The sequence below is a fragment of the Giraffa tippelskirchi genome, chromosome 4 (genome assembly GCF_054371585.1).
Source record: "Giraffa tippelskirchi isolate mGirTip1 chromosome 4, T2T-mGirTip1v1.2.pri, whole genome shotgun sequence".
NCBI lineage: Eukaryota > Metazoa > Chordata > Mammalia > Artiodactyla > Giraffidae > Giraffa > Giraffa tippelskirchi.
The window spans coordinates 86,853,197-86,867,584 of record NC_137278.1 but is presented as its reverse complement, the minus strand read 5'-3'; the positions used below and the strand labels follow the sequence as shown (position 1 = coordinate 86,867,584).

Below are 14,388 nucleotides of genomic sequence, written 5' to 3'. Positions count from 1 at the left end.
AGATAAAAATCAAAATCTAATATTATCGTTAAATATATAGACAACAATTTTTGCACACACACTGTGTACCAAAGCATCATTTTATGTGCTTCATACTTATCATCTCTTTCACTTTCACCACAGCCCTACAGTCTGAAGCTGCTACTATTATCCTTATTTTTCAGATTAAAAATCTTAAGTGGTATTTTAATTCTTTTTTTCTGCTTTTTCTTTCAGGCGAACAGTGTGAAAGAGCTAGACGCCTTCAAGCTAAAATGATGACTAATTTAGCTATGGCCAAGGACCGTTTACAACTATTAGGTATCAATTAATGAATTGTATAACTGCAATGAGATACATTTGAAATCTGTGTTTAGTGAAATTCTAAATGTAGTTAGAAATAAATCAGTGATCACACTGGATCAATGATCACACAAGAACACACTTGGAAATATGTTCTAGTCTTTTTTTTAACTCATGAAAATTTCTAAAATACAGAAAAGAGCACATTGAACTAATTATCTATCACTCAACTTTGGTAATTATCAGTTTATCATTGGCCTTGATTCAAGATTGACAGACTATAGCCTGTGGAGTCAGTTCAGTTCACTGCCTATTTTTATAAGTTGGCACAAAGCTGCTCTCATTTCTTTATATATTATCTGATTGCTTTTGTGCTGCAGTGACAGAATTGAGGATTTGATACAGAGATCATGTAGCCTGCAAAGCCTCTTAATATATAACTTTTGAAAATATTTTAATATTTACTCTCTGGCTCTTTACAAAAAATGTTTGCAAACCCCAGTTTATATCCCTGCCCACTTTCCCCAGCTTCATATTACTGTTTTGAAACTATTTCTTGATATCTTTTTATTTCATTTATAAATATATTGTATCTCAAAAGATAAAGATGCTTTAAAAATAAAATTCCCAAAGTGAGAAGAATGTACCTTCTTATGTTTCCCTTCTTTCCCTATTTCCTGTGTATCATTTTTATTTTTCACTTTGCTTTGTGCTTGGAACCTTCAGAAAGAAAACTTATTTCATTATAGGTAATGAAGGTAATGATTCCTCCTTCTGAGGAAGCTGTATTAAATGGGTTTGTGGACATGACTGCTGGGGGGGAAAAACTGCCAAAATACCATTATCACACCTAAAAAAATAAATAGTTCTTTTAATACAAACATAAAAGTAATAGCCAAAAAAGGTCAGTTTCTAGATTTAGTATATAATGTGCAGTCAGTATCTCATAATTTAATAACTCCTACTATTTTTTTATAATTGTTTGAATCTGAATCTCAAGAAGATCCATACTATATGTCTTTTAATGTACACATCTGTTTTTTTCTTTTTCTTGTGATTTGTTTATGAACCAAATATTTGCCACATAGTTTTTCCTATAGTCTGTATTTTGCTGCATGTATATCCATGTTATCTTTTAATATATTCTTCTGTCCTCCCTATAAATTGATATTTGAATATAGAGCCTTAATTGGATTGAAAGTAGATTTTTATTTCTTAATGATAAGACTGCTTGAAAGGTGGTTTTATGTTTATCCATCAGTAGTTCTTAATGATGTTAGTAGCAGTTGACAAGTAGCAAGTAACATTGTAATTGTCATTCTTTCTGTGTTCATCAATTGGAAAAGGACTATAATGAGAAACTTCTCATTTTCTATTTGATGGTATAGGCTTTAAAAATACTTTACGGTAAATCTACCCTTCAAACAAAGTGGAACTAAAACCCACCCTTCTTGGGTGGTTGGTTCTGCCATAGCTTGAAGTGATACAGTTAGTATAGAAACTTGGCAAACAGGCAGACTTTATTTGTTGCTCTGTGACTTTGATAAGTTATTTAGCATGTCTCAGTCTTTTTTATTTCATTTGTAACATGAGGCTGATAGATAATTATTGTCTCACCATATTTGTGACCAGTGAATTGTTGAGTAAGCAAGTACTCAGAAATTCTGGGTTTTGTTCATCTCCTTACCTGTGTGTAATCACCACCCCTGCTTTTGAGTAGATATATATACGTTCATATTTTATTCATTCAGTCATTCATCCATTCATTCTTATATGGTCTGTTGTGTTTATAAATTCCCCCCCTCCTTTGTTGAAAAAGAAGCCCTTACTGTTTTCAGATAGCTAACAAGACAGTGTTCCCCTGGCTCCTGTGGCTGACAGGGTTTGCCTTCTTAAGTGAGGGTTACTGTGTTATAGTACATTAAGGGTTGTTGTAGTAAAATAATTAACTAGTTGTTCTAATTGGTCCTTTCTAGGTGTTTTAGCTGAAACACCTTGTAGTATATATACAGAGTATCAATATATGTGATGCAGATTGTTTGATTATGGAACATTTTATGACTTGTTTCAAATTGAATAATAGCTGGTTTTTAATCTTTTATTGTAAATTGTGATATGGTAAAACATTAGAAGCAGCTCATCAATTTGTAGACTTGTCTTTAAATGCAGCTTTGTAATTTCTTATTTGTGTAATTAGAAGAATGGACAAAAAGGATATATAATAGTAATATAACATGAAGCTAGGTATTAATAGAATTAATATTTGGATGCTATTTCTGTCTATTATCAAAAGTACAATATGTCTATTCATGAAAGACATTACTTTAAAAAGAGAGGGTGGAATAAAAAACATCATCAACATATTCCTGTCTTCTGAGAACACAGAATGTCTGGGAGTTATATACAAAATACGGTAAAAAAAGAAGTGTGCAAAAATGCACAGTAGAGTGTATTTGAGTATCATGTGCTATTTAAAAAATGGAGCTTTTCAGAGGTGGGATGTCTGATAGGTATCCAATTAAGATAAGGAATGATACTGGGAGTTCCCCACACAGACTGGTTTGAGAGGCTATATCTTCTCTGATAGAGATGGGGAAGAGTTCCTATGTATTATATATCTTTAATTTAGTCAAAGTGAACCTTAGAGCAAAGGTTAACTGTAAAACCTTCTATAAATAGAAAGGTAATTTTGGCACTGGCTTCTTGGTATACTTACTTGGCAGTTGCCCTTTTAAAAAAATTTAGCTTTATTCAGTGTCCAGTTATTAAATCCTTACTCTGTACCAGATACAGTGCCAAGGGATATAAACTGAATTTATTTCTTAACTTGGGAAATACTTATTGGGTGGTTATCATATTGTAAGCACTTAGGATATAGACAAGGATCCCCGTGTCATAGAGTTTATATTCTAGCAGGAGGAATAATGACAAAATAGGCAATAGACATACAGAATAAACAAGTGTTAGATGGTGATAAATACATGGAGAAAAGAAAGCATAAAATACAGTACAAGGGTTTAGGAGTAGATGAGAGGTGGTCTGAATTTTTAGCTTTAAATAGGATGATCAGTGTATGCCTCTTTGAGAAGCTGACATCAGTTAGTCTTGCAAGTGTCTGGGAGAAGAATGTCTGCGGAGAAGTAAGAGCTGATGCAAAGCCCTAAGAAAACACATCTGACATGTTTGAGTTTCCCTGGTGACTCAGACGGTAAAGAATCTGCCTGCAATGCAGGAGACCTGGGTTCAATCTCTGGGTTGGGAAGACACCCTTGAGAAGGAAATGGCAACCCACTCCAGTATTCTTGCCTGGAGAACCCTCATGGACAGAGGAACCTCGCGGGCTACAGTCCATGGGGTGACAAAGAGTTGGACACGGCTGAACACACAGCAAAGAGACCAGTGCGCCAGAGCGAGGAGAATATAGTAGAGATCAAAGAGCTGATGGTGGAGGTGGGGAGAGCAGGATCTTGACAATACATAGGCTTTTAGAGGCCGCTATGAAGATTGGAGCTTTTACCACGTGTGAAGTCGGGTGCAGTTATAAGGATTTTTAGGAAAGGAATAACATCATCTGACCTCAGTATAAAAAGGATCTCTGGTTGTGATGTTATGAGAGTATGAGTAAGACAGCTGTTACGGTAAGCTAGGGGAAAAATGGAGTCTTGGACTAGGGTGATACCAGGAGTAACCATCAGGTGAGTTAGTATTATATTTGAAGGTTGAGCAAACAGATTTATCGATAGATTGGATGAAATATTCTTCTTAAGGCTCTTGTTGATATAGTGGAGGAGGCATAAATAGATAAATCATCACTGCAGGATGGAGATACATACATATTTTGTGGAGATGGGAAAACACATATCTGAAAAGTCTTCGTGGAAGAAGTAAAACCTGAAGTGGGGATTTAAAAAGATACATAAAAGTTATTAATGTTTGGGAGTAAGGATATTCCAGGAGGAGCTAACAGCATGAACATAGACTGAGGGACAAGGAAAACCATGGTGCTGATGGAGATATGAATTTGGGATTGCTCAGGCATGAGAAGTGTAGGCAGATCGTGGCAGACTTTGCTGGTCATATCAAGGAGCTTCAGTGCTGATCTGTGGGCAGCAGGAAGCTGCTAAAGGGTTTTTAAGTCCATGAGTTATGTGGTAAGATTTCCCTTCTAAGTAGATCACTGAGATGATTGTGTGTGGGTTGCCCATGAGGGGATCAAGAAGCAAGGTGACTTGTTTTATTTTAAATCATTGGTTAATCTATATGACCTTTAGTCATTCTAAAAGGAAGCATTAAACTAAGTTTACTTTCTTAAAAAAAAAAATGAACTGGAGCAGATTCACATTAGCTGTGTCCTGCTATTGTATATGTGTGCATTTTCACACATATAAATGTAAACCCTACAAACAAGTTTTGTGGCTTTGTATTCTTTGTTATCAAAACTAAGGATTTGTTTCTATTTCTTTTTGCTATATAATGAATATTTACATGACCTTTTTGTTAACATTGAAGAGAATGTTAATTGATAAATAAGACATTTACAAATCAGTTTTTTCTAGTTTATGTCTTTTACCAACACAAATGGTTTCTTTCTCAATATGGTGATTTGATGAGTATTATCTTTGAGAAAAATCAGATGACCTATCTGTTAACTAACAATAATAAAAGGGCTCCAAGGTATATTGTATCAGCCAGTTCTAGGATACAAGAGCTTTGTGCTTTGTGCAGAGAGGGTAGCTGCTATTTAACCTGTCCCAAAGGCATGTGTGTTTGTACCATAAACCAAGCATGGCGCCTGCTTGTCTGACCTGAGAAATGAAAGTTTAAGAGAGTTAGTATATATGTGCTACGTTTCACTGACTTCTTAGTACTGGAGATAAGAATCAGTAATGAGAGACTTGCCTGGCAGTCCAGTGGCTAAGACTCTGTGCTCCCAATGAGGAGGGCCTGGGTTCAATCCTTGATCAGGGAACTGGATCCCGCATTCCTCAACTAAGAGTTCACATGCTGCAGCTAAGATCCTGCAAAGCCAAATAAATAAATATAAATAATTAAAAAAAAGAATCAGTAATGATAACTTGGAGTATTTCAATAAAATAAATATGGTCAAAATTTAGCCCTAATATAAATGATGCCCAGGTAGGTCCTTTATGTATTACTTTATTTAATCCTTGAGACCCCTGGAAAACTGATGCTGAAGCAAGTTCATACTAGTGAATGAGTGGTGGATGGAGCAGGGTGTTTATCAGTTAGCAATATGGAGTGACTTGACTGGGGAAAGCGTGCAGCAATGATGTAGGGTGGCAAGAAAGTTCAAACCGCTACACTTTGGAGCTTCAGGTCCTAGACATAAAGACCCAGATCTTGAGAGGATCACATTGTTATTTGAACTGGGGGGGCGGGGTAGGGTTGAAATAAGCCTTCAAAATCTTTGATTAATTTAAAAATAGATACTATATGCACATGCCAAAAATTTTGAGAAGTTGGAAAAGCATCCATCCCATACTATGTCCCAGCCACTCATTTCCCCTCCCCAGACGCAGCTAGTGTTTACCAGTTTCTCTGGGTCTTTTTTAGAGAGAATTTTTATATATACAAATATACATGTGTGTTTAAACAAATGGTGGGGTACTGTACACACAGTTCTGCAGCTTGCTTATTCCTTTCTGCTTTATTGCATTTCTTTTGTGCTGATGAGATGTCCTTTTTTTTTTTTAATCTTTCCAGATCCTAGCCAACTCACAGCCTACTTTCTCTGTAAAGTCTTCTTAATGTTCTCTTTCTCTCTCTGTCCTCTTCTCCCTGTACGATGATTTGTATGTATTAGATATTCAGGAAATGTTTACTGGTGATGGTAGTGTTATAGGATTGCCTCAGGTTACCAAACCTGAATAATGCATATTTTGAACATAGTCGTTCACTCGTTTATTTCTGTTGCTATTTTAATGTCTGAGTTTTTGCTAATTAGTTATGTTGTTAAAGATAATTTTATATAAATGCAAAACCCTTCACTATATAACTTTTTAACACCTTGAATCATTTTTAATTTTCACATAAACATTTTTTTATTATGTTGTTTCTGTTTGTTTACTTTTTTCTTTTTTACACCCCCCTCTGTTGCATAGAGAAGCTGCAACCAAGTTTGCAATTTTCCAAGTCACAAACGGACGTCTATAATGACAGTACTAACTTGACATGCCGTAATGGACATCTCCAGTCAGGTGGGTTTAGGTTAACTAACATGTCAAATAATAAAGCTTGCATGCAAAGTAGAGTCCTGCTTAACCTGATAATGTTGATTTGATTTTACAGTGATAGATTTGATTGGTTTTTGTTTGCACAGGGCTGTGTAGAAAATACAGCATCCTTGTCATTCATGGTATGTAAACATGTAACAAATAGGTGTAGCCATTCTCAACATGTTATATTTGCATATTTTACAGCCTCCAAGTTTTGAGATGATAAAATATGAAGGTTCATTTTCCTAAATTATTAAAATGTTCTTTTGTTTCTATTTTATTTTGAGCTTTGGTGTTTTTTTCTATGGGTACCTGTACCAGGTTTTTATAAAGCAGTGTTTTTTGAGACAGTAATTCTAATTTTTTGCTCATATACCAGTTTTCAATGCATATACATTTCATTTATATGATGAATGAGTATTTAATCATAACCCCTGTTGGAGAAAGTGTGAAGCTGAGTTCACACAGTGAGGAGAAACATTAGAATACTATTATTTACTATGGGTTAAATTTGTTTCCCATAAGCTTTGAGCATCATATCAGCTCCTACAGAAAATTAAATGTTTTTTTATGTTGTTTTGTTTGGGTGGAAGGAATCTTCATTTCCTAGGTTCTCTGACATCTTGTCTAGTTTTATTGGTAACTTTTTCATAATTAGTTCTATGTCCAGTGCTTAAATTTTATTAAAGTAAATATTACTTTGTTCAAACTGTAACAGAAAACTCGTGGTATAGACCATAAGAAAACTTGCTTTACTCATATGTAATAAAAAAGTTTAAAGATTTCTTGTTTTTTTAATTTTTATTTAAATCAATTATGTATATCTGACTTACAATGTTGTATTAAGTCCAGGTGTACAGTATAGTGGATCAGTTATACATATATCCACTCTTTTTTAGATCCTTTTTCCATATAGGCCATTACAGAATATTGAATAGAGTTTGCTATGCTGTACCTTAAGTTTTTATTAGTTATATACTTTATACATAGTAGTATGTATATGTCAATCCCAATCTCCATTTATCCCTCCCCACCCTTACCCCCTGGTAACAATAAGTTTGTTTTCTGCATCTGTAACTCAATTTCCATTTTTCCTCCCCTTAAGTTGTCTGATTTTTTTTTTCTTGCTCTCTAGCTTCACATTACAGGTTCTTGCTCTTTTCTGTGCTTTTTAACTAAAAGACCTGCTTTAATATTTCTTTTAATGAAGCTTTGTAAATAGTAAACTCTCTCAGCCTGCTACTGCTAAGTCACTTCAGTCGTGTCCGACTCTGTGCGACCCCATAGATGGCAGCCCACCAGGCTCCGCCGTCCCTGGGGTTCTCCAGGCAAGAATACTGGAGTGGGTTGCCATTTCCTTCTCCAGTGCATGAAAGGGAAAAGTGAAAGTGAAGTCGCTCAGTCGTGTCCGACTCTTCGCGACCCGGTGGACTGTAGCCTACCAGGCTCCTCCATCCATGGGATTTTCCAGGCAAGAGTACTGGAGTCGGGTGCCATTGCCTTCTCCGTCTCTCAGCCTAGTGTCTGAAAATACCCTCATTCTTACTTGGCTGGTCACCGGAATATAGAATAGATGAAAGTTAACATTGTTTTTTCCTTCAGCATTTTGAGCACACTCAGTTGCCTGCTGACCTTTGTTATTTTTATGAGAAGTCTGCTGTCATTCTCACAGTTCCTTGTAAAAATTTTTATCCATTTATAATCTTAGGACTGTATATTTTCTGTTTGTAGAAATTCTTCTCCAGTCTCCTTTTTTCCGTTTGAAGTGAGTGATAAATACTTATCACCCTAGACAGATCTTGCTTTTATTCACACTTTGGCTTTTAATTGTTGTCATTCTCTTTTCTGGATTGCTTTCCTGGTTTTTCCTATAGGGTCATTATCGTTTACTTCCTTGAACAAATGATACAGAACGTTGCGTTTATTTATTGGAAAAGAACCCTTGGTCATTTTACTGTACTTTAAACATTTTTTAATTTTTTTTCACCACACCATGTGGCATGTGGGATCTTAGTTTCCTAATCAGGGATTAAACCCATGCCCCCTATACTGGAAGCAAGTTCCCGTCTTTAGAGTTTCCTTAAGCCATGTTAAGGGATATTATGACAAAGCAACAATAAGGCTTTTGTCTTTAAGCTAGTCTTTTCTCTAGGCTACTCTAATTTGCTGACTGATTTAACAGTGAACATTGCTATTAATAAACTCTGATGTTTGTTGTATAGTGTATGAAAATATTATTTAGAAGCAGTGAGATTTGAACATTTAAAGTGTATAATTTATGTAGAAGAGCAGAGTAGGTAGGTCATGTGACCTTTTAGACTTAATAGAAAATATCTTATACTTGTTTATTTATATGTGTATGCATGCGTGCCCAGTCATGTCTGACTCTTTGTCACCCCTTGGACTATAGCCTGCTAGGGTCCTCTGACCATAGGATTCTCTAGGCTGGAATACTGAATGAGTAGTCTTCCCAACCCAGGGATCGAACCCACATCTCCTGTGTCTCCTTGCATTGGCAGGTGGATTCTTTACCACTGAGCCACCTGGTAACATAGATATAGCATGAAATACTTGGCATATTAACCACAGCTTTATACTCTTTAAATTAAAATTACCTTTTAAAACTCTTCTGTGGTACAGATTGGATTTTCATACTGTGTTGTAGTCTTAAAAGTTTGGAATGATGTGCTGTTTGTCCCTCCGACCCCCATACAGCCTATCCCTAGTGGCTTTACTACATTTTGTTTCTTTAATTTTTGGCAGCTTTTAAATAAAACAAAAAAGAAAAAAATTTTGGCCGCTTTATTTTCTTGGTACCTTTTTTGTATCCTCCTCCTGTCCCCACAAATAGTTGTTTCTTTTTATGGCAAATACGTATTTCTTAAAATTATACACCAGGAAAAGGAAAAGGCTAAATACTCATAATCTTGTCCACACCCAGTAACAATCGTTATGAACACTTTAGTATATAATCTGACTGAAGTCTTATTTTGAGATACTGCTGAAATAAAAATATTATTATTAGCTTTCAAATTTGTACTGGTCCTTATATTAACTTTTATAATGTTTAGGCACAATTTTCTGACCATGATGACTTTATTTTTTCCTTGATAGAAAGTGGAGCTGTTCCAAAAAGAAAAGATCCATTAACACATGCTAGTAATTCACTGCCTCGTTCAAAAACAGTTATGAAAACTGGACCCACAGGTCTTTCAGGCTACCATAGAGCACCTAGTTGCAGTGGTTTATCCATGGTTTCTGGAGTGAGACAAGGACCTGGTTCTGCAGCTGCCACTCATAAGGTATTTTAAGACAGTAACTTAGTTGCTATGCTGTTGCAAACAAAATTTTGAACATGATAATGCTTGCTTAAATTTATTATAAGTACTTTATAATACCTTAAGAGAATTGATAAGTTTCCACCAAGTTGAATGATTTCTTTTCTTTTTTTTAAATTTAGATTTATAAAAATCTAAGTAGGGACTTCCCTGGTGGTCCAGTGGCTAAAACTCTGCACTGCCAAGCCAGGGCACTTAGGTTCGATCCCTGCTTAGGGATCTAGATCCTGCATGCTGCAACTAAAAGATATTACATGCTGCAGTGAAAATCCAGTGCTGCCAAATAGTAAATAAACAAAATTTTTTTTAAAGAAAATAAAAGGAATAAAAAATAAAATCTAAGTAGCAGAGGCAACTTGCTACTAAAAAGCAAGTCTTTTTTTTTTTCCTCTATTATCTTTTAAGGAAATCTTTCTAACTCGGTGTTTTTAACAGTAAGTTTCTTTATCCAGTCTGTTTTATGTATTCTTTATCCAGTCTTTTTTTTTCTAATTTTATTTTATTTATTTATTTGGCTGTGCCATGAAATGTGGCTTACCATATCAGTTCCCAAACCAGGAACTGAACCCAGGCCTTCAGCAGTGAAAGCAGGGAGTTCCAAGCACTAGGCCACCAGGAAATTCCCTATAGGTCATTTTAAATTTGTTATTTGTATAATTATGTAAATGTACATAAATGTTTTATAACATTAAACATACATAGAGTTTTGTTACAGTTCTAACAAGGTTCAGAATTATGTGAGTGTGTTGTCATAGAGCCTTTTTATTTCATATTAAGTAAATCTCTCTGGATAAAATCTATAAACCCACTTCATGCCAAATGTAGTTCTATAGAGAATGCCATTTTATCTTAGAGTAAATATACAATTTGGGGATTTTTATATCCATTTTTTGCTACTTTTATTCCTTTAATTCTGTGAACATTAAAGTTAACTCACATGTGAAAATTGCAAACATTAGGTTGTGTTTTCACATCAAAATTTTGTGTCCTTCCAAGAGTACACCAAAAACAAACAGAACAAATAAACCTTCTACTCCTACAACTGCTGCTCGTAAAAAGAAAGACTTGAAGAATTTTAGGAATGTGGACAGCAACCTTGCTAACCTTATAATGAATGAAATTGTGGACAAGTAAGTATTGTCATCTAAAGTGTTTTATGGAGTTTAAACATTTTTTATTGGCAAAATATATGATTAGTAAAATGGATAATAAATACCTTGTCTAATTTACATATTTAATTTTTATGATGGTTTTCAATTACTGTAAATGAGAAAGCCATTGTTTTTCTGATTTACTGTAGTTTCACTCTTAGTTAACATAAAAATGGCTACATTACCTAGAGCTTAGACTTAATATTATAATAACTGAAGATATTTCTGTGTGTAGTTAACTGAAATTCTGTTTCTTAGTGGAACAGCTGTTAAATTTGATGATATAGCTGGTCAAGAGCTGGCAAAACAAGCATTGCAAGAAATTGTTATTCTTCCTTCTCTGAGGCCTGAGGTAAGGACTTTATATTGTCATTTTCTTATAGCATCATTCATTACTGAATCCACAGTATCAGTAAATAAATGAGCTACACTAGAATGATTAATTCATTTAACAGTAGGTTTGATTTTTTTTTTTTAAAGGAAAAATCATTAGTTGATGTTAACTATATTGGAGAGGAGATTGACTGTAATGGTAACTAATTCCCAATCCATTTGTAATTAAGTTTATAGGAAAAATAGGTAACAGGCAAAAATTTTATATTAAGGTAAGAGAGATTTAAAATTAAGAGACAGAAATCATACTGGAGAAAAGAGAAATTAAGATAAAGTTATTTAAAAGAATTATTATTATTATTATTTTCTTAATTTATTTATTTGGCTGCACCGGCTCTTCATTCGGCATGCAGTATCTTTAGTTGGTCATGTGACCTCTTAATTGCAGCTTGTGGGATCTAATTCCCCAAGCCGGGATTGAACCCCGGGTCCCCTCCATTGGGAGCTGGAGTCTTAGCCACTGGACCACCAGGGAAGTCCCTTAAAAGAATTATTTTGAAGATATTAAGTGATCAAAGTAAGTGAAGAGCTGATAAGTGCTGGGTAGGGGCCTAACCTTCTATCCCATAATTTTTTAACTCACTGAAGAAATTAGGTAATCTTGCAATTGATAATAAATATTTAATTTTCCATATTTTGCATTGTTTTGGATTTTCACAATTCACAGATTTCATATTTGATGCTGTTCTGAAAAAATTGCAAAAAATAAATCTGAGGATCCAGTCTGGGTCAGCTGTTTCTCTTCCTCCTGAGCTTTCAAGTTGTTGTGGACTCATTTACAAAATCTAGTGAACATAGATATTATATAGCATGTTATTGTGAATATACTCTTAAACAAACGTGTAAAGGTTGTGTGGCCCTATTTTTCGATAGTCTCTCATTCTCATACTGCCTTCATTGTATTTGTAACTCGTGAGTACCAACTATACTGAAATTTATTATTTGTTGATTCTACTTTCTTTTATCTCTTGCTCATTCTAAGAAGCAGTGTGCAGGAAATCACTGGTTTAATATGCTAATTAAATATTCTTAATACTCAATAAAATAATAAGAGAATTATTAAGGTGGAAAGCATTTGTCTTCATAGTAGCCAAATTTGTCTCTTGTACCGCCTCAGGCCACACTTTGAGGAAGCATATGATGGTTTGTATTTTGGGCTAACTTTTTCTCTGGGGTTATATATAAGCATAGTAAATGCAGCAGACTGAGTATTGACCAAAACATGCTTGTTGAAAGGATTCATACAACCAAAGATCTGAAAAGGATCTTAACAGTCATTTAGTCCATTTGTTGCCAAAGAAACTAGTCCTAAGACCTAAATTTCTTTCTCTACATTTTAGTTAAGTGGTGGATCAATCTCAAGTGAGGGCTTTATTATTAAGTGATGTGCTTCTTAGGGTACAAAAATATATCTAAAATTGTAAAGGTAGTAAGGAAATATCTAGACTGTGGTAGAAGTCATTCAGCTTCTGCTCTATGCATAACTTTAAGGAGCACATCTAAAGTGGAGAGTAAGGTCAAACAGTATATGAATTTACATTTAGGAATATTTCCATGGTAGGGCCATACTATTTGAAAAAACTGGAATTTCAAAGTTGAATAACCTAGGCTTGGGTGGGGCAGAAGCCTTAGTAAATGTACTAAATTGAAGCTTGAGGAGGAACAGCATCTGAGGTAGAGCCCGATCTCCGGATTTGGACCATTTGTCTCTTTATCTCTGCACCTGCCAATTTGAACATTTTTATAATTTCTGTTAAGATTCCCAAGAAAGGGAATATGATTGTCCTAGCTCATCTTTTCATAGTAGACTGTAAAATGGATCATGGGTCAGAGTTTATTTCATAAAGCATCTTTATTGTGCAACAGATCAGCTTTATTCTTAATTCTCCACAGTGGGGAGCTTGCATGGATCACAATGGGGACATTGTTAGGCTAGATTGGAAAGTTGAGTATGACACGCATCATGATGAATTTATTCATTTTTTTTACTGTGCTAGAACTTTTATTTCATCTTAAAAACATGGACTCATAATTAAGTTTTGTTTTTGTTCAGTCACTCAGTCATGTCTGACTCTTTTCGATGCCATGGACTACAGCACCCCAGGCTTCCCTGTCCTTTACCATCTTCCGGAGTTTGTTCAAACTCATGTCCGTTGAGTCGGTGATGCTGTCCAACCATCTCGTCCTCTGTCATCCCCTATTCCTTCTGCCTTCAATCTTTCCCAGCATCAGGGTCTTTTCCATTGAGTCAGTTCTTCACATCTGTTGGTCAAAGTACTGGAGCTTCAGCATCAGTCCTTCCCATGAATATTCAGGATTGATTTCTTTTAGGACTGACCGGTTTGATCTGCTTGCATTCCAAGGGACTCTCAAGAGTCTTCTCCAATACCACAGTTCTAAAGCATCAATTTTTCGGTGCTCAGCCTTATTTATGGTCCAGCTCTCACATCCGTATACTGGAAAAACCGTAGCTTTGACTATACAGACTGTTGTTGGCAAAGTAATGTCTCTGCTTTTTAATATACTGTCTAGGTTTGTCATAGCGTTTCTTCCAAGGAGCAAGCGTCTTTTAATTTCATGGCTGCAGTCACCATCTGCAGTGATTTTGGAGCCCAAGGAAATAAAGTCTGCTACTGTTTGCATTGTTTCCCTTTCTCTTTGCCATGAAGTGATGGGACCCGATGCCATATCTTAGTTCTTGAATGTTGAGTTTGAAGCCAGCTTTTTCACTCTCCTCCTCCACCTTCAATAAGAGGCTCTTCTGTTCCTCTTCGCTTTCTGCTATTAGGATGGTGTCATCTGCATATCTGAGGTTATTGATATTTCTCCCAGCAATCTTGATTTTGATTTGTGCTTCACCTAGCCCAGCAATTCTCATGATGTACTCTGCATATAAGTTAAATAAGCAGGGTGACAGTATACAGCCTTGAAGTACTCCTTCCCCAATTTTGAACTAGTCCATTGTTTCATTCCAGTTCTAACTGTTGC

General features: G+C 35.3%; 1 protein-coding gene across 8 annotated transcripts in view; it reads left to right on the top strand.

Annotated features, from left to right (window-relative positions):
- The window catches only part of SPAST (spastin), a 50,484-nt gene that overhangs the window by 15,496 nt on the left and 20,600 nt on the right, over window positions 1-14,388 (top strand). For 4 of the 8 annotated variants that reach the window (XM_081590314.1, XM_081590313.1, XM_081590309.1 and 1 more), the window contains 5 exons: window positions 217-300; window positions 6,405-6,500; window positions 9,633-9,820; window positions 10,853-10,986; window positions 11,266-11,359. In XM_081590314.1, the coding sequence (XP_081446440.1) occupies window positions 217-300; window positions 6,405-6,500; window positions 9,633-9,820; window positions 10,853-10,986; window positions 11,266-11,359 (596 nt within the window). The remainder of the gene's footprint in view (window positions 1-216; window positions 301-6,404; window positions 6,501-9,632; window positions 9,821-10,852; window positions 10,987-11,265; window positions 11,360-14,388) is intronic. The other 4 variants (XM_081590316.1, XM_081590315.1, XM_081590312.1 and 1 more) reach the window with 1 other exon arrangement.